Consider the following 20,588-nt stretch of genomic DNA (forward strand, 5'->3'; position numbering starts at 1 on the left):
GCCACTCATAACAGAAACATCAAGAATTATTTACTTAGACTGTAATTTCAGTTCTCAAATACTTATTCATTTCACAGTTTACTTGGTTAAAATACAGTATTTTATTATGCTCCTTGTTTGATATTTAATTCAGTCTCTGAGTAGTTGTTTGAATGTGGTGGGAGCAGTGATCTCTCTGAAACTGCCAATATGCTCTTTTACCTACTAAATAAGCAAGGAATTAGTTTAGCATCCAGATAAGGTTGCTGATTAAACAAAACTGGCATCTTGATCTTTACACCTGCATTTCTGTGCCTGCTGCTAAAATAGTTATAAACCAGCTATCTTCCTAAATGAATTTTATTCTAGACCTTTGCTCTCCAATTCATTACTTTATTTTAGAAGTGGTTGAAAAATTCAGCTTAAACTATATGCAAATCCTTCCAAACTGGGCCCTTTATACACACACATCCCCTTTTATGTGAACAGTCCTTTGTTAATGGCTCAATAATTAAGAGAGTTTACATTTTAAAGACTTCAGTTCTTAATTGGCTGAATATTAATCACAGATCGCTTTCAGTTCTGTTGTGATATGCAAATTATTGATGTCTCAGCTGCATTTGTTTTCAGGTATCAGTCTAACCGCATAATGCAAAATAACATTCTGCAATTATTTCAATTAGATGCAGTCAGCCTTTGGAACAAGCTATTTATTTCATTTCAGTAAATGAAGAAAGCAGTTGCTGTTTTCCATTCCCTGGCGTTTATTGCCCAGAACTAGCACTCACAACCGGTATGTGTACAGCACATAAACAGTTTTCTAACTGGATCACGTTAGCATTCGTGGTAAAGGACAAGCAGTTGAACTCCCCTTGCAAGATTTCATTTGGTTAACTGACTCTTCTGCTTCGGAATGCGATGTCACCTTGTTTGAGGGTATTCATTACCACTTTAAAGTGTATTATGAAAGCTGGAGTCAATAGGAGTTGTTAATTAGCAGAATCTGTTTAGCACCGGTGCATAACATTTGAGGATTTTTTCCATCAGACTGCAGCTGTTACCTACGCAGAGAAGGAATTTCACCTAACCACAAAGAATGAGATAGACAAATAGCTGCGTTGTCGTAAGAACGGCTCGGGTATGTCTCCTCGCAGCGATTCCGCTCCATAATTGCAATTCACATTAAATGCAGCAAATGTTACCATCCTGCCCACTCAGTTTCCACCTCTACTTTTGTTTCAAGCCGGGAGGGGAGATCACCAGAAAAGAGAAGGGGGAGTCCTTCCCCGTCTTCTCTCTCTCCTTCTTCCCCCGCTCGGCTCTCGCAGCCGCGCTGCCCTGCGGCTCCCCGGGCGCGGGGGCCGCGCTGGCCCCGTCCCGGCCGCGGGCTGCACTTGTGGCTGCCTCGCCCGCCCATGGCAGCCCCGGCGCGGCTCCCGGCGCGGCCCCGCCGCTCCCGCCGCCCCGGGGGCTCCTCCCGCCCCGCACGCCCCGCCTGGGCTCCGCGGGGGCGCAGCGCGACGGCTCCCCGGGAAAGGTACCGGCGGCACGGCGCCTCCGGGCTGCGGGAGAGGCTCCGGCCGCGGCGATGCGCCGGGATTGCTGCCCCGGAGCGGCGTCTCCCTCCCGGCCGGAGCAGCGCTCGGTGCGTGCGTGCATGCATGTGTGTGTGTGCGTGTGTCTGTCTGTGTGTGCGTGTGTCTGTGCGTGTGTGCCTGTGTGTGTGTGTGCGGGTGTGCGTGTGGCGAGGGGAGGGGGCTCGCTGCGTGCAGGGGGTGGGCGAGAGCAGTGCGATGGGAGCGGGCGCCCGTGTGCAGAGGGATCCTCTCCCCGCATGTGTGCGGGGGACCGCGGCGGCGGGGCAGGGCTCAGCCGGGCGGCTGCTGCATGCGGCGGAGCCCGCGGGGTTCCGCAGCGCCGGGCTTGCCCTCGCTCCGCGCGGCCGGGGGTGCTGGCCCCGGCGGGTGCCCGGCCGCTCCCGCCGCCCGCGGAGCCGCCGGAGCCCGGAGCTGGCGGGGAGAGCGGCGGAGCGCAGCCGAGCGGAGCCGCGGCGACCCCGGGCGCCGAGGTAGGGACGGTGCCGGGCTGGCCGCGGAGAGCCGGGAGCATCACCGAGGGCGGCGGGCGCCCGCCGGGCGTGTGAGTGCGGGCGGGGGTGGGGGCACGGCGGGGCCGCCCGTACGTTGGCGTTTTAATTTCTTTTAATTATTCCGAAGGTTTTCTTTTCATTGCTATAAGAATTACCGGTGCTGTTTTAAAGACGGCGAGGGGTGGGGTGGGGGGAGGCGGGGGTGCATACGACGAGGCGACAGTGGCTTCCTGCCGGAGCCTCTCTGCCATCGCGCTCGCCTCTCCCCGCAGCCGGCCGCCTCCCGGAGCCCCGGACAGCGGCACCAGGCGCAGCGCTGCCCTCTCCCATCCTTCCCGGGAGAGCGGGCGAGCGGAGGCACCGGGGCCGGGCGGCCCGGAAAAGCCGGCGGAGGTGTGGGAGGGACGGGGGGGCAGGATCTGCGCAGTGGGGCTGGGGAAGGGGGTGTGTGGATCCGCTGCGGGCTGGACTTTGCAAAGGTACCGGGGCGGGGGGGGCCGGTGCGTTCAGCGGCGGGGAGCACGGCCGTGCCTTGTTGCGAAGGGACGGCGGAGGGGATGCGGGGCTGCTCCGCCGCGCTCTGCCCGCTCCCGGCCGGGATGTGCGAGCGCGCCCGTGCCCCTGCCGCCCTCTCCCGCCGGGAGCCAGAGGGCGACGGGGCGCCCACGGCAGAGGGGAGCCGGCACCAGCCGAGCCGGATGCGGCAAAAAATTGCGGTAGTGCCGGTATTGCTGGCCGGGCTCGCCGCCCCGCCGCCAGCCCCGCGCAGCGCCCGCAGCCCGCCCGCTCCGCGCCGGCCGGGGCCCCGGGGCTGAGGAAGAAGAGGGACTCGAGCGTGGGCGAGGCAGGGATACGGGAGCACGGCGCCTGCCAGGGGGAGGGAGACGGAGCGGCGGGGGCGCGGGGACACCGGTCCGCCCCTGGGGGCGCGCTCGCCGCGGCCGGGGTCGGCAGCCTGCGGGCATCGGCGGCCGAGGCTCCGCTTCCCCTTCTCCCAGCAAGCGGCCTCCTTGACCCCTTCCTTCGGTCATCAGTTCCTCTCATCCTTCCTTCTCTCCTCCGTGCTTTTCCTCTCCCTCTTGTCCTTGTGTCCTGCGGTCTTTGCTCATCCCTCCTCTCCCCTCCCTTCCAGGACCCCCGGCACATCCTCCACTTGTGTCTCCCTCCAGCCCGGTTCTCCTCCCTCCAGCTGGCTCCTGCTTTCTCCACTTTTCATTCTGGCTCTCTCCTGCCAACTCAGTGGCTTCCTACAGCAGGAAATGAAAGGGACAAGTTGGGAAATGGGGCAAATGGGAAGATGGAATGTGTGTGTGTGCAATGTATTGATTATTGACTGATTTATTAAAAAAAGGGGGGAGGGGGGGAACCCTACCTTATAACTCAGAGGAAATGCTGTGGCTCGAGTTCTTCTGCGTAAAAAATGGCAGTTCAGCTGGCCGGATTATATGCAAAGGGTTCTTATCAATGCAGGAATAAGAGCAAATTACATAATGTTTTAGGGGGGGGAAATAGTTCTCAGATTTCAGTAGTGTCAGACTGCAAATTGTGACTTTGTTTTTTCCCTGCAAGTCAGTGTATTGTTATTCCTGGGGATGGGGCTGTGTGCTTGTGCATGCTTCTTCCATGTCTGAGTGCTTCCATTGGTCACCCAGAGCTGATCTTGTTTAGTGAATAGTTGTATTTCTGCAGTCAGTTTATCACCTACTTACTTAAACTAGATATCAGAAGTGACAGAAACAATGTGTGTGCATGCCTATGTAGCCCTTGAGTGAATATCTTTATCATAGTGATACATTTGTATGTGCTGCTGCTTTATATACATATACTGAGCATTGGCATTGCTTTTTGTGTCAGCATCTCCATCCTTTCTATATTGTGCTATCCCATCCCAGATGTTTTGGCATGCATAACATCAGCATTTGTGTTTAATATCCCTGAAATGCACAGCAACATATGAGCAGTGCACAATTGAGGGGAGTAAATATGCATAAAATTGGAATCTCCTTTGGTTATTTTACTTTATTAGTTATGCATGCTTGGCATGTACAAGAGAAAGAAATACATTTGACAGACCTGAGAGTTATTTGTGTTTCTCTACAGAAATTTACATTCTGTGTTTGAAATCATCCCAGCTCCCATGCATTTGTTTGGTTGTTAAAGTCTTTCATGTTAATTTAAATTCAGTTCTTGTAGTTTATCTATAATACTTGGCAGGTACAGTAGCTCAGTGGTATACAATTTCTAACCCAAGTGACATTTTGGAACAATGTCAACTGAAAAACATTTTCTTTTTCTTTCCTTCTTTCTTCTTTAGATTCTTTATCTTTGTTCAGGAGCCTAAGGTTGCTTGCTGATCATAAGAAGATGATTCTGTGGCTCTTTCTGGTTCTGTCATCTCCAGTTTCTTCTACAACTGCAGATGCTGATATATCTGTGGAAATTTGCAATGTTTGCTCCTGTGTGTCAGTTGAGAATGTACTCTATGTCAACTGTGAGAAGGTCGCAGTCTACAGACCAAATCAGCTTAAACCACCATGGTCTAATTTTTACCACCTCAACTTTCAAAACAACCTGCTAATTATTCTATATCCAAATTCCTTTCTTAATTTTACACATGCAGTGTCCTTGCAACTGGGTAATAATAAGTTACAGAACATTGAGGGAGGGGCCTTTATGGGTCTTAGTGCATTAAAACAGTTGCACTTGAACAACAATGAATTAAAGATTCTCCGGGCTGACACTTTCCTTGGCATAGAGAACTTGGAGTATCTCCAAGCTGACTACAATTTAATCAAGTTTATTGAACGGGGAGCCTTCAATAAGCTTCACAAGCTGAAAGTCCTGATACTTAATGACAATCTGATTTCATTCCTTCCCGATAATATTTTTCGATTTGCTTCTCTAACCCATCTGGATATACGAGGGAATCGAATACAGAAGCTGCCATACATTGGAGTTCTGGAACACATCGGGCGAATTGTTGAACTGCAGCTGGAAGACAACCCCTGGAATTGTACTTGTGATTTGTTGCCTTTGAAAGCGTGGCTGGAGAACATGCCCTATAACATCTACATTGGAGAGGCTATCTGTGAAACACCCAGTGACTTGTATGGAAGGCTGCTGAAAGAGACCAATAAGCAGGAGCTGTGCTCCATGGGGACAGGGAGTGATTTTGACGTGCGCATCCTGCCTCCCTCGCAGCTGGAGCCCGGCTACAGCACGCCCAACGGCCACACCACTCAAACATCAGTGCACAGATTAGTCACAAAGGCACCAAAGACTACAAATCCTTCGAAGATCTCGGGGATAGTAGCAGGCAAAGCACTGTCCAGTCGCAATCTCAGTCAGATCGTATCTTACCAGACCAGGGTGCCTCCTTTAACTCCTTGTCCGCTCCCTTGTGTTTGCAAAACTCATCCTTCAGACTTGGGATTAAGTGTAAATTGCCAAGAAAGAAATATAGAATCGATGGCTGAACTCGTACCCAAACCTTTAAATGCCAAGAAACTGCATGTAAATGGCAATTATATTAAGGATGTGGATACTACAGATTTCGCTGACTTTGAGGGGCTGGATTTGCTACATTTAGGCAGCAATCGGATTTCAGTGATCAAAGGAGATGTTTTCCGCAACCTTACAAATTTACGGAGATTGTACCTCAATGGCAATCAGATAGAGCGTCTGAGCCCAGAGATGTTTGCTGGCCTCCACAATTTGCAATATCTGTATTTGGAATACAATGTTATCAAAGAAATCCTAGCAGGCACCTTTGACTTAATGCCAAATTTGCAGTTGCTCTACCTGAACAACAATCTTCTGCGAAGCTTGCCAGCGTATATTTTTGCTGGTGCACCACTTGCTAGACTGAATCTGAGGAACAATCACTTCATGTATTTACCTGTAAGTGGTGTTCTTGATCAGCTAAAGTCTCTTACACAAATAGATTTGGAAGGTAATCCGTGGGACTGCACTTGTGATTTAGTTGCTTTAAAACTGTGGCTTGAGAAGCTAAATGACGGTATTGTGGTGAAGGAATTGAAATGTGAGACACCTGTGCAGTTTGCTAACATAGAACTTAAGTCTCTGAAAAATGAGATTCTCTGTCCTAAACTTTTAAACAAGCCATCTGCTCTGTTCACTAGTCCCATGCCTGCTGTTATTTTTACAACACCCCCGGGACCAGTCCGGAGTCCTCCTGGTGGCCCAGTTCCATTGTCCATCCTAATCCTGAGCATACTGGTTGTGCTGATTTTAACAGTGTTTGTTGCTTTTTGTCTTCTTGTTTTTGTGCTTCGGCGCAACAAAAAACCAACCATAAAGCATGAAGGGATTGGAAACCAAGAGTGCAGTTCTATGCAACTGCAGCTAAGAAAGCACGATCACAAGTCAAACAAAAAAGATGGACTGGGTGCAGAGGCCTTCATTCCTCAAACCATTGAGCAGATGAGCAAAAGTCATACCTGTGGCTTGAAAGAGTCTGAAACAGGCTTCACGTTTGCTGACCCACCAGGGCAAAAAGTCATTCTGAGAAACATGAATGACAAGGAGAAAGATTTGTTGCATGTGGATTCCAGAAAAAGACTTAGCACAATCGATGAACTGGATGAGTTATTCCCTGGAAGGGATTCCAATGTATTTATTCAAAATTTTCTTGAAAGTAAAAAGGAATACAACAGCATAGGGGTCAGTGGCTTTGAAATACGTTACCCAGAGAAACTGCAAGACAAAAAAGCCAAGAAATCTCTAATAGGTGGTAATCATAGTAAAATTGTAGTAGAACAAAGAAAAAGTGAATATTTTGAACTAAAAGCTAAACTTCAAGGTTCACCTGACTACCTACAAGTCCTTGAAGAACAAACAGCTTTGAATAAAATATAGGTCATACAATCTTATTGCCTACAGAGGACATTTATTTAATGATGAAAGTGCCTTTTGTTGACTTTTAACTTCCAAATACTATATTATATTGATAGGCATAGAGGCAGGTGTATCCAGGGGTGTCTGATTAACTGTAGCTGCGTATGATTTGTCAAGTAGAGGAGAATTTCCTTAATAGATTTTACTCCATAAAGCTCATGCCCTGTGGAATCCTGTAGGGATACTGCAAACTCTATTGCCAAAGGGATGCTTTATACACGTTACACTGAATTTAACCTCAAGAGGCATATATGTTTTGTATCTCAAATGCAAACCATCGTCTCCTTGTGATTTGTTAGAACAAACACAAGAAACCTGGTACTGATATTTGTACTTCAGCTGGGCCCTTCATCCTGCACGTGGATTTAAGTTGGTGGAACTGGAGTAATCCTTTGATTTGTGGTGTTCTAATGGCACTGTTTAAAGCTTACCTGGAAAGTAACAAGCATGCAAAGAGAGAACATTCAATAGTATGTGTAAATTGGTTACATTTATGGGCTGCATCTTGAAACCACTGGAATTATAATGTTAAATTGTGTTTAAAATATACCATGCATTACATACCTATGAAATAAATCTGACCACTTGAAGCATACATGTCTATACAGAAAATTTAAAAAGAAAGAAAGAAAGAAAATAGTTCAACCTGACTTCTGCAGTATTTGTGACATCTGAAGAAAATATTTGATATTTATGCAGAATCTGTTCTAAGACTCATCTCCAATTAAAACTAGAGTTCCTTCTCAGTTACGTGAAACTCTTGCAACCCCAACAGGTTGTCCAAAATTGTCAAAGTGCTTACTGTGTGAGCGTAGCAGAAATTATTTTTGTAATATAATTCATATTTATGAAATACTTTGTATACTACATAGGAAAAAAATATGTACTCCTTAATATGTATTTAATATGCCTGACTTGTTTTCCTGATCACAATGCATTAATCATTCAGTATAAATAAAACCAGAACAATATACCAAACAGCAACCGGGGATGTAATGTATAGCATCATCCAGAATTAAGTGATCAGATAATAATGATAATAATAATAATAATGATAATAATAATAAAATTGTTCTGTACTATTCTTGTGAGATTAGCATATTACCTTATTTCAGATCTGTTACCAATGGTGCATTTTGAAATAGATTGATTAGTTTTTTAGTATTGTGTCCCAGGCTGTTACTTGCCATCAGTTTTCTTGCTTTTCAGGTCTCTACAGCTTAATCTGAATACTTTTCACAGGCATTTACAGGAATTCATTCTGAGGGGAATATTTTTATTGTACATGCAGAAGCTTTCTGTTCTTATCTCTCTGGCTGCTTTTAATCAGCAAAACCTGATCAGAGCAGTGAACAATATGGCAAATCCTGTTCAAAACCACAGTGCAAAATGGATATAGTGGTCTCAGTTCAGAGGACTGTGTAGCTCACAACTAGAGAGTAAAAGCTTGCCTTTGGAAAGCTGAATCTGAATAGCCAGGAAAAAATGTAGGAGAATGGAAAATCCCCATTGTATCTCACTGATAGATGGTACTTTGACATGAGAATGGAGATACATTGGTAAAGCATCCTAGAGCAAATCTATGAGATGAGATTAACAAAATTTCTTTGACTCAATGAGCTTTGGATAAGACCCTCTTATCTCCTTTGCTTTCAGAACCTTTACCCCTCCTTACCTTTTATAATCAATACATTAGTCAATTAAGATAGTAGGATATAAACACGTACATTTTTCATGAATTTGAAGCTAGCAAAAATTAGAGCAAGACTCAATAATAATACTGTGAAGAAGGCTGTGTCAGCTATTTCCAATATAAACCTCTAATTTCAGGGCTTTGTGACACTGAGTTGAAATTTTTATTCTGGAATGATACTTGGCAAACAGCCTGCAGTATATTTTTATCAAAATAGACAAAAAAAAAAAAAAAAGCCCTGCTTCTTTATTTAAGGGAAAGCAAAGTAGAAAGTACTTTCTCTACTTTCAGACATTTGTTTATGCTCTTTTGGCTTAGAAAGAAGATGGTTTTATTATTTTTCTCCATACTGCGTAGTATATACATGACTTCAGATAATAAAATTGCGAGAGATGAATTAATGGCTGAGTTTCTTTAAAAAGCTGCCTCTATCCATGCACAGTAATTAACTTGATTCAGAATGTCATGGGGATTTTGAGGACATGGATACTGCGTACACATGCAGTTCTCGCATAAAAAGCTCCTGGTTGACCAATGATGCAATAATGCATGGCTTAGGTTTGGATGAGAACATGTGAGTTTATTTATTGTCTGTGGATTAAGGAGTGTCTATGTTGCACTGACCAGGTGGACTCTGCTGGCTCCTTCAGTAGGCTGAGGGTGACAGCTCCTGGTCTGCTCTGCACAGAGCTCTGTGGCCTCAAGGATGGGTCCAAGTTCACTGGGGTTTGCCAAAGCAGAAGGTGTCTGACACACTCACTGACATGTCCTGTATGATCCTCCGGAGAGTGCTAAAAATATTAAAAATTGCAAGTAAGGAATTACTTCTAAGTGATGGTAAAACTGATGTGCTTGTGACTTGTGCTGCCCTGAGTCAAAAGAACAGAGATAAATGATCATGCCTTCCTAAGCTAAAAAAAATGAGGCTTTTTTTTTTGTTTCATTTTGTGTTGTGAGGTTTTCTGGGGGTGTTCTTTCTGGGTTTTTGTTTTGGTTTGGTTTGGTATTTTTAATTTGTTTGAGTTTTTTTGGTTTTTGGAGTGGTGTCTTCTGTTTGCTGATCAAAAGAACTGAACCGTTATGCTGTACCATTACACCAGGTCAGAGTTTTCTGATCACTGAGGCCCCAATTCCAGTAAAGCTATTCACCTCAACATAAGTCATGTGCAGAGGTACTATTCATGAGATAATAATTAGATACCTGCCCAAGAGTGGGGCTTAGCTAGAGTTTTGTCATTGACTTCAGAACAAGCCAGCTCAGAACCATTGTATATAATCCATAGAGCCCAGAGACTCGTCTGGGGTTATGCAGTTGAGTGTAGGTTCACCAGCATCAGTAAAGGTTGCACAATCTGGACCTTCCTGTAGAAATTGTCCCTAAGTGTTTTACAATGTATGGTGCAATATGTAGGCATAATAGTGTGAGTGAAGAATGCAGAAGCTGGCGAAACACTATTTTTCTGTGAAATTGTTACTTTGAATGGCAACCTTAGTGTCAGTTTATTTTCTCCATGTTTGGAAACGGTGTATGTGTCTGCACAGCAGTTTTAGTGTGATGTCCATTCAAATCTCTGGTCAGTCTTTCTGAGAAGGTGACTCTTGGGTGTGGCTTAACGGGTCTGTCTGTTCATTATATTGGTTTGAGTGGCCATGCTTGTAAAATGGCTGTTAAGACCCATAGACATAAACTAAATCAGTGAAGGTGTTGGCATAATCTGTTGTCTCCATTGTATTATAAAGAAGTTTCCATTTTTAAATGAAATCAATAAAGTGTACTCGTTTTCTTGAAAAAGAAAAAAAAATTGTGCAATTTTATCAGAAAGCAAATACCGCGGTGCAAGAACACAAGAACAGGTGATTTATGTTTTGCATTTAGTGTGCAAGATTGACAATAATGCAACAATCTAGTATAAATATATTTTTAAATGCTTTTTTTTTAAAGCCATAATGATGATATAAATTATAAAGGCATGGCCTTGTGAATAATGTTAACAAATGTTTCAGAATCAAGAAAAAACATCCAGAACTTGATGGTGGTATAATATCTATAATATCTTTTGCATGATTTGTATGTTGATATTGTATGAAATGAGCACAGTGAGACTTTTTTTTTGGTTGCATCCAAAGAGTTAGGAAGGAAATATAACAAGAATGTATTTATAATCACTCTATTTTGAAATAAAGTAAAGAAAACAAAATGTATTGGCTTTACCCTGTTTTGATCATTACTATTTTAGGTTAGTTTATAATTAAGGCAGTTACTTATGACATCCAGTCCAATGTAAAACACAGAAACCTATTGTTTATTAATTTTGTTTGCCTTCATCAATATCAAAATACTAGTCAGTGTTGACTTCAAAATTTGTATGAAATATTAATAAAATTGTTTGGTACTATTGTATTTCTGAAACTAGACTTTGTTAAGTGCCTGTGATATTCTCTTTTGGATTATTTTTATGTGGATGAGAGAGAATCTGTAAAGCAGTTATGCAGTAATGTTTTCTAACCGTATCAACAATTTTTTCTTTATTTTAGAAAATTTTTCTCATCTTCTGTTGTCCAACAAAATCTTCCTTTCCCCTGTTATGCAAATAATCCCTCCAAAGTCAGTGACTTTTTTTCCATTACTACCACAAGCAGAATTTAGTTTTCAGTTGGATTCTCAGTTCTTCAACCCAGAAGTGCTTAGAGGAACAATTACATAATGTTAGGGGCATTTGCTTTGATTCTGCTCTCTTCTTATTAGTCATTTTCAATAACAAATTTTCAGAGGAAAGAAAACGTAATTTGTCCTTAGAAGAAGTAAAAGCACCAATCCATCTACCACTTCATTTGGTTAGGTTAGTTTTATAACTGAAAGTTGCAAAGCTATCTTTAGGTAGTTTAACTTCCAAATTTATATTTTATAGTTAAAATGGTTTACAAAGCCTCATAAAAACCTTCATGGCAAGGGAGAAGAGCGGGAACAGAATTACATTTAGATTAAACATTCCCTGTTGTGCAGGGTTTAACATGCATTATGATGGTAGTGAATGTGAATAAGAATGGGATATGAAGTGGAAAATCAGGACTTGATACAGATTTTTTCACTCCTAGTTGAAGTGTAACATTAGGAACAAACCCACAGCATTAGTTGAGAAAGGCCTACATATAATATTCCATATAATTTCTTTCTAAAGAAAAACTCGAGAACCAGGAATTAATTATTCATGTTTTGATAATAAGTGTGCACTGCTTTTCTGAATGCAGAGGAACTTGAGAGTTTTCTGTTAATATGTTTTGTCATTATTAGTTTTTATTTCCAATTTCAATTCACCCATCCTTATGTATTATGGTTGATGCTCTGTTGGAAAACAAAAATAAGAATGTTGTTGCTCAGGGACAAACTCTTCTCAAAAATTTACCAATGTAAATCCAGACTGACTGAACAGACTTCAATGGAGTAAAAACTGCTGTTACCCTAGTGAACAAAAAAGAAGGAACTACAAGATCTATCCGTCATTGAAATAAAAATAAGTAATTTTTGACTTGAAAAGTAATATAATCTTGCTTTATACTCTGTCGATTTGTGTGGTAAAGCTGTTACTGTTTTCAAACGACTGTAGGGAGAGCAAAGACCAAGTGCAGCCCTGTGTCTGTCTGATGTCAGTGGACCTCTGCAGTGATTCAAGAGCTGTGGGCATCCCAGAGCTGTACTATGGGTACAAAACTATATAAATTTGCCTGTTTATACATACACTTGGGGTAAATCTCACATGAAATAGAAATGCTTTCTTAACGATACAATTTACTTTCTCACTGTAATGGAGCAAAGTTACTCCGCTCTTGTTTTCCATTAAGTAGGGAGTTTATTGCAAATATCTTTGTTTCACTGCTAATTTTATTTGTATTCACTAGCAATACTTGAGATAACTAATTCATTGTCTGAAAGCAGTACATTTCAGTCTGTTATTTTTAAAATACCAGTCACTGGTAACAGACAGATACTGAGTTATATTGAATTTCCATTCCCTAAGTAATAATTCCATAAATAATTCCTCAAAAGCACAAATACAGATTGGATAAGAAAAAAAAAGTCCTAGCTTTTACTAAATCTGAATTTTTTGAATGCATGTATGTAAAGGCTTAACACGGTGTAGTACAACTCTGATGGGTAACAAATGGTACCTTACTTCTTTTTGGTCTTTGTTTAACCAGAAAACAGAAAATGATCTCTAAATGGTTCAGTTGTCATTTTGTAACAGTAGAGTAACAAAGAATATTCCTAAATTTCCCTCATCCATGAGGTTTTCATTTCTTGGTTTAATTTCATGTGGTTTCCTGGAAATGTGTGCACTATGACCTTGCAGAGCATCCTCCCACTCCATGCTCTCATTTCTCCTTCAGTGAGCCAGTCCTTTACAGCTGAAGGTTTTTCTGGGCTTGGGTTGATGGCAGTTTCCAAAGAGGCACAAGAGTGGGATTTGTCAGTTCCTAGAAAACAGCTAAAAAAGGCAAACTAAGAGCCTGTCCTGGATGGTTTCTGAGTCACGTCAGATGGTGTATGATCCAAAACAGAAATGTAGGAAATGGTTTAAGGTTCTGTTGGGAAGTTTTGTGCTGAGCTTTTGAAGCTGGACAGTTGTGGCTTTCCATGACTTTAAGTTGTGCAGTGTAAAGGAAATGTGGTTCAGTCAATTGAATTCTGACTGTGGCTAAATCCTGCAGACATCTGCACCCACTTACCTGAGCCAGGCTTTGGTGTCACTGTTCACTGAAAAGTCATGCACAAATCACTCAGGTTAAACCAGCTGTGATACAGATTTCTCAGGGATGCTTTTAAGGATGTGGATGCATTTTTGTGCACACTGGGGGCTGTTTGTGTGTGGGGTCAGTCTGTGCCCAGTGTTTGCTGAGCAGTGGCTTTGGTAGGGGCTCTCTTCATGTGCTACATTAGTGCTCACATCTGAATATGAGACACTGCCCAGGATGCACATCTCAATGAGCAGTCACTAAGGGCAGCGTGTTTTGACAGATTTTGAGCTCTTCACTGCAAGAAACTGCTGGAAAGGATATACCATACAGCAGATCTTCTTGCTCCCTGGCAGGATTTCATAGACCCTGTTAGTCCTTCTCAGCAGGGTATTCTTGTCTATACACTGCAAATAAGGCTCCAGGTCACCAGTCTCGTGTATGTGCAGTCTGTGTTTGCTTATACCCAAAAATAGTTTTGTGGAGAAGGGTAGGAGAATATTTTCCTCTTTTTTCTTTTTCTTTTCATTTCTTTCCTTTTTTTTTTTTTTTTGAAAAGTGAAATGGGCTGAATTTGAATTTTTCCAGATTGAAAAAGAAAAATGCAGGTATTTTAAAGAATGGTCACATTGTTGGTTAATATCAGTACTAGTAAAGTATTTTGCTAAGAGAGAGAGGAAGAAAGCAGTTGTGTTTATATTTTTAGCATGCAACTTTTCAGCTTCCATTCTTGGGTTAGAATATGCCCCTGGGTCCCAAGGCACTTAGATGTGCAGCTCAGGACACAATGCAAAGATTCATCCTCAATGTCTTTCTGCCTTTTGTGTGGTAGGAATGAAATGCAAGGTTTTGAATGTTCCCTCTCTGTTTGCTTCAATGGAACTTACATCAGCAGGCATTCCTCAGGACCAGACTTGCAGCTCCTGTTGAGTTGTGCCTGCAGTTTGATGAGGTTGGTTAGCAACAAGAGTACAAATCTCATACAAGGGGTGATCTTTTGGATGAGGTTAGCACTTTGAAATAACTGGGGTTCATATGGCTTCCTTCTTAAATATCAACATGTCATTGCACTGTTTTGTACTTATGAAGATCTTTACTTCTATGATCAGTTCAACAAATCAGTGGTTTTACAAATATGATCAGGAAATTGGGTCCAAGTGTCTAGAAAAAAAAGCTTTGCTTTTAATTCTCACGTTTCTTAAGAAAATAAAGAGCAAAAACATCGTGAATAACCTAGACTTAAGGTTTCTTTTTGTTCAATGAAAATTACTTTCACCTTAATGAAGTGAAATATTGAGAAAGTACAAGTGAAATATTTAGGAATTAATTTGGGAAAATTTGGTTTGTGCCAACAAACGAGGCCCCTATTTTGTAATCCTTTCTCAAGAATATAAGCTGTGGATACCATAAGAGGTTTTATCTTTTAAGTAGCTTCTCCTAGAATCTGGAGTTTCATTCAGCTGTTGGAGCTATGCCATGAGCATGATTTTATGATTTTGCTGTATTGGTCAACAAAACAACAGTGTGATGCATTTTCTCTGTGTAGCTTTGTCAAGTCATTTATACCACTTATGACAGCAAAGCTAGTAAGGATTATAAATTGTAAAGTGTGTTGGTAAGGATTCCTATACATTTGTAATGTGCTTTCAAAATGAAAGCAGCATGCAAATGATGAGTATTATCAGCATACAATCCATTTCAAAAGAGAAGTAGCACTGTACTCTGCACAGAGCTCTATTGTTCAGCTTGAGGAATATCATTGAGAGTGGATAAGCTGTGTTTTCCTCTTTGTAGACTTTTCTTCTTCAGCTGTTAAATAGACCTGTTTACTCTGTACAGAGCAATACAACTCTGAGCCATCTGCAAGAAGACATGTAAGCCTGGAAAAGACAGGCAAATACATTCCCTCCCAAAAGAACATCTGCATTATAATAATAAAATCAGTCATATTTTCCAGTGTCATTGGCACCTTTGGCATTTTTGCTATGCTGACAAGCTGTGGGACTGAGATGTGGAGTTGGCCTCAGCTCCTGTTTCCTTTCTCCACACCAGAATTCCCTGTGACATCACACATGGCCAAGGTCAGTTTGCCCAGGTGTCTTTCAGTGCCAAATGGGGCTGGGGCAACAACATGAATTCACACCCACTCTGCAGGCATTGCAATGAGCTAGAACTAGAGTTATCATGGGCTAGATACACTCAGAGGAGCATGGCAGTGACCTTTGCCAGAATGCCTTCTCCTTTACCCTTTGAAGCACATACCTGTGCCCTGGCCCGCAGCATCCTTGGGCCAAGGAACAGGGCTGCAGCAGGGCTCAGTAACATCCTTCTTTTAGCATTGCAGGGGGGAAAAGTAACACAAGAGCTCTGCAATCGAGAATGTAAGACTCTCCTTGGCTGGCTGCTATTCAAACTGTGGGCTAGTTCCTTTTGCAAGAGGAGAAGTAATCATCACTGCTGGATCCAGTCTAAACTCTGGGGACCAGGTAGGAAGAACTTGTTGGACCAAATGAGGTTTCCCCCACAGTACAGCTAGCCCAGGTTCTCTGTCAGATGTGTGGAGACACAAGTTTTTCCCTGTCTGTAAATAGTATACACTCAAACTTGTATTAACAGTTCTAATGGTTTGGTAATGTGCTACACAATACATGTGCATGTGCAAAATTGCATTTCCATGTGGTAATGCTGAGTGTCACTGGCAGTAAATGAGCACAACCATCTTTTACCTCAAAACCTATTGTGGTGGCCAGATTCAGATTGCTTTGCCTAATAATTACATGTGCTTCTTGTAAAATAGTTTATTTTCTTAATGACAACACTCCCTTTCTTTTTAACAGAGAGAGAAGGCTTTCACCTTTTTCTTTTTTACTCATTCCTCTGCAGCTGGAGTTCTATTAATCCATTTCCAACCCACAAAGAACAAAGAAAAATCCTCTACAGGAAAACTCCACTTTATGTAACGCACTGAAGATGGCACTGTAGTAACAACTTCATACTGTGAATGATAAGATATGCTTGTGTTTGTTACTGGGAAATTGTGATTTTTTTATTTATTTAGCACAGCTAACATAAAGCCAAAGGTCAGTTTAATGCAGCACCACCCAACACTGCTACTGTAATTAAGGCTGAAGAAGGGTTTCTGTTTACTTGGATTTATCACAAGGAGACTCCAACTCAAGCCAAACCATGTGGAATAGTTTATAGTTGATCTTCATAATGAGAGGAGTTTTTTTGTTAAAAAAGAAAAAATCCAAGGAAAACAAAGAAAATCCTTTCTGTAAAGGATATCTCCCCATATCTGTAACCTTTACAGGCCATGTTAAGGCATATTAACACCACAGCAGGTCTCTAAAGACCCAATGAACCTTGGGGCCTTCATGGCTTCAGTTGCACTACACAAATCTTCCAAAATTCAGTTTCCTATAGAGATTGGAGTCTTTAATTCATCTGAAGCAGGAGCTTCAAGTTAAAAGAAAAACAACCAGCCAACCACACACTAAGAACACCAGTCACAGCTAACAGCCACATTTGGGTTAATGATAATTTGTAGTAAGACTTAAAAAAAACAAATTTAAACTGGCACTTATGTATGTCTGAAATGATGCTTCTATCTGTTTCATAACCCACACTTTTTAAGCCCTTCACTCATAGCAGGTGGGAGTTTTGGGTTGTTTTGAAGTATGTGAGTAATAGGGCCACTGTGCAGCAATTACCTCTCCCAGCTACTTCCATCATACATGCCTGAGCTATTTTGAAGGGGATTAAAAAGGGAAACTTTATATCCTTTTTGCTTTGTCTTGCTCAAGAGAAGTCAGTGGAAGAATTTGTGTGAACTACCACAATGGGGATCTTTTTCAGGTATTGAGAAAAAAATTGCAGGGTTTAAAGCCCCACTGATTTCCATGATAGACAGCATCTGTCCCAGACGACCTAATGCTCTTTGTCAGTAAACTAATTTTGGGGAGGAAAATTTTGACTTTTTCCAAATTCCCCTCCCAATGTGCCAAAGTACTTTTCCAGCTGTGTGGTATTATAAGTGTGCAGCTTTTCAAAGATACGGGAGTTAAATAAGTTTAGGGCCTTGATCTTGGAATAAATCTGGTAGGAGCTCTCTAATTACCCCAGCAGGATGCTCTGCTCTTTACACAGCCCCTTCAGCTGCCTGAGCAGCCTCCTCAGCCTCCCCTCCTTTGCCAGCTCCAAACTTCCCACAGAACCTCTGCAGATTCCCCAGCAGAGGATTGCTGGGTTTGTTCTTGTGTGAATGAAAGCAGGGGTAAATTATTTCTGTTTGTGCCACCACAACCTCCAACTACAGTAAAAACTCAGTGTGGGTGATGGAGACAGACACAGGCAAGCCAAGAAACCCAGAAGCCCATGGTGAGGTAGGGGTATATTTAAAAGATGCAGAAGGAGGAGTTGAAAAAACTTGTTTGGACTTCTGGAGCTGGAATTTTTGCTTAGAGGTGATTTTGGGTCCGTGGGATTACTTAGAGCTCTATGAAGCAGTGAGCAGGCAAGATAGGTGAGAACAGACTGAGCTGTTACAAAAATAAGCACTAACTTATATGCTCATGTAAACATTTGGAGATGTCTGTGATGCATTGGCCATTCATATTTAATTTATCACCAGTTAAATATTTTATTTTGTATAGTTCTTTACTGGAAAGGTGATGGATTGCATCATCCACAAGGACCTATATATGAAGATCTGGCAGATTTCTCAGTCTTTTGAAAAATAATTACATTTATAAGCAGTTTGCAGGAGGTAAAATGCATTATGAAGAGATTAGTCATGTGCAAACGTGTTGTCTCATTTTAGTTTGCAGAAAGGCAGGAGTAAACACCTGCAGGCAGTATTTGTATTGCAAAGGGAGAGTTATTTTGAACCTGTAGAGAAGCTGCCACCTGGATCTTCACTACCTCAATCATCACAGAAAATTGGAGCTGTTTGCTTCTACCTCCCATGGCTGAGGGAGCACGGAGCAGTGTGAGGGGTTGAGGTGACAGCACGGGGCACTGCCCCTGTGCTTGTGCCCCCTGCACCTACGGGCAGCACAGCTGTCCCTGCACACCTGGGATTCAGGTCTTTGTGCCTCCCTGGCACTTGTGCTGGGAGGGTGAGGTGGCCCAAGACACAAGCCGCAGATCTTAAACACTGTCAGAAAGCAGTTCTGTGCAATTCCTATTTTTATTTTGTCATGAACATGGCACGTGAAAGCTCCATGCCGCAATCTGTGTCCTGTTCTGTGGTCACACATGGCCACCACCTCCCCTGACTGTCCCATCCCACACACACAGACCTTGACAAGCCCTGAAAGCAGTTCCCTCTCTCTGTTGTCAGGCCTCTGACCGTGCTGCAGACAAGGAACATCTCCTTCATTTTTCAGTAGTTCTTGTTCTTAATCCAGGAAAGCATTTCCTTAGGTCCTTAATAGCAAGCTTAAGGTTAAGCATTTATTTAAGCACTTTGCTAAACTGTGCCTTGCTGAATGCCTGCCAGATGAAAACAGATGGGCTAATTTACCCTGGTGCTCTTCCATGAATTCAGGAGAGCTGTAAGAGCAGGAATCCTGATGAAAGGTGGACTCCAAAGCCAGCGAGGGGCAGATTTAGATGCTTCCAGGCCACAAGATGTTTCTGAGTTCCCTGGGAATCTAAATTTGGAGATTGACCAGGGAGAGTACAAGCCTCTCTGCAAGGAGCATCACCCCAACTATTCATCCCTGGTGCTATCTCATTACCTACAAGGAACAGAACTGAGGAATATCAGCTTTTCCTCATTTGTCACCAAGAAACAGCTGTGCCTGGGCTGTGTGCAGTGAGCAGGGCTCTTTTTTGAGCTTATCACCCAGTCTGTGCTGTAGGGCTTTTGAAACAGAAGTGTGCTCCTCTTCTGATGGCATTTCTGATGAGCCAGTGGAGACACAAACTGTTCATGGATCCTTAAAACCACTCCCCTTTATTAAAGAGCAGCCAGATGTGCTCTGGGATTGAAAGATTCTAAAAACTCTTGTTAATATGTTAGAATTTGGTATTAAATTATGATCACTGTCTGTTACACATGAACCAATGTGGTAAGTTTAAGGTTTTGCCGATATGTCACATGCTTTTAAAAAATATTAAATAATGACTTATAAAATATATTAATGAGACAAATTGCTAACTTAGGAACACAGATTTGTGGAGATGCATTTTTACAGTAAATTGTTTTTGTTCACAAACCTGAGAATGTTGCTAATGCTGGCAGTGACATTTAAATGCTGCCCTGTAAGGTCTCAGGTCTATGACTTAATGTAATATGATCTTAAGGAAAAAGAGTGAGAGAGCATGGAATTAAAAGCTTTACATATTTCAAGAGTACACTGAATCAATACTGTCTTAGCAATATTTATTGTTCCAGTATTATATTTAAGGGTTGTTTTTTTTTCTGTGTGTGGTTTTGCTTCTGCAACTGATGATACTCCTGCTATGCACAGGCAGTCTAGCTTGTTACCAAAATGTGCCTGTTTATAATAGCTTTAATGCCAAATGAAAAAGTAGGAGTAAGAAAGGAAGGGTGGAATTTGGGTTTTAAAATGTCTTTCTCATGAATTATTCATATTATTTATTTCACAAGATCAAATGCTGGTTTTGAAAAATAGTATGACAGGGCGTGCACAAGAGATTTCAGAGGTTGAATATGAGCAACAAACCTTTTCTAGGAGAGAAAAAACAATAAAATCATCTCCAAACCTCAAACAGAAAGCTTGCCTAAGAAATATCAAAGTTCAGTGTTGTGGGACTGTAAAATGCAGACCCAAATCTATCACTTTATTTTTATAGCAAGGTGTCATCAAGCTCTTCTCTGATCCAAGACTGAACAGCAATTTTCAAACTGTGGTGCCAGAACACAAGATCACCTTCATTTTATAACAACATAGCTTGGAATGAGCCACTGCGTGTATTAACCTCTGTAGAAACAGTGAATTTCAGCTTCTTGAACAGCACTTTATTCTCTTTGGGTAATTAACTCCAGTATGTGAATGGTGAAGTTCCTTCATTTAACCCAGAGAGCAGAAAAGGGAATCCATGGATGCCAGTCTCACCCTCCTTCTTTCTTTTTAAAGGGCACCAGTGGACATCTTCCTGGATTTCATGGGATGTGTTTTGGGGAATATTGCAGTAATAAGCAGACAG

The 20,588-nt window shown here is 42.2% G+C and overlaps 1 protein-coding gene across 3 annotated transcripts; it reads left to right on the forward strand.

Annotated features, from left to right (window-relative positions):
• Window positions 1-1,462: 1,462 nt before the first annotated feature.
• SLITRK4 (SLIT and NTRK like family member 4) lies at window positions 1,463-12,454 on the forward strand. 3 transcript variants are annotated; one of them, XM_030967692.1, is made up of 2 exons: window positions 1,463-1,624; window positions 4,383-12,454. In XM_030967692.1, exon 2 carries the CDS (start codon window positions 4,433-4,435, stop codon window positions 6,944-6,946), a length of 2,514 nt encoding a protein of 837 aa, XP_030823552.1. In that variant the 5' UTR covers window positions 1,463-1,624; window positions 4,383-4,432; the 3' UTR covers window positions 6,947-12,454. The 3 variants fall into 3 exon arrangements, with proteins under 3 accessions (XP_030823552.1, XP_030823550.1, XP_030823551.1); XM_030967690.1 differs by having other exon boundaries at window positions 1,463-1,516; XM_030967691.1 differs by lacking the exon at window positions 1,463-1,624 and adding an exon at window positions 1,987-2,047.
• Window positions 12,455-20,588: the final 8,134 nt, after the last annotated feature.

Source organism: Camarhynchus parvulus, chromosome 4A, assembly GCF_901933205.1.
Source record: "Camarhynchus parvulus chromosome 4A, STF_HiC, whole genome shotgun sequence".
Lineage (NCBI taxonomy): Eukaryota > Metazoa > Chordata > Aves > Passeriformes > Thraupidae > Camarhynchus > Camarhynchus parvulus.

Coding starts and splice junctions, on each gene's coding strand:
- SLITRK4 (XM_030967692.1), top strand. CDS start 4,433: ATGATTCTGTGGCTCTTTCTGGTTCTGTCATCTCCAGTTTCTTCTACA.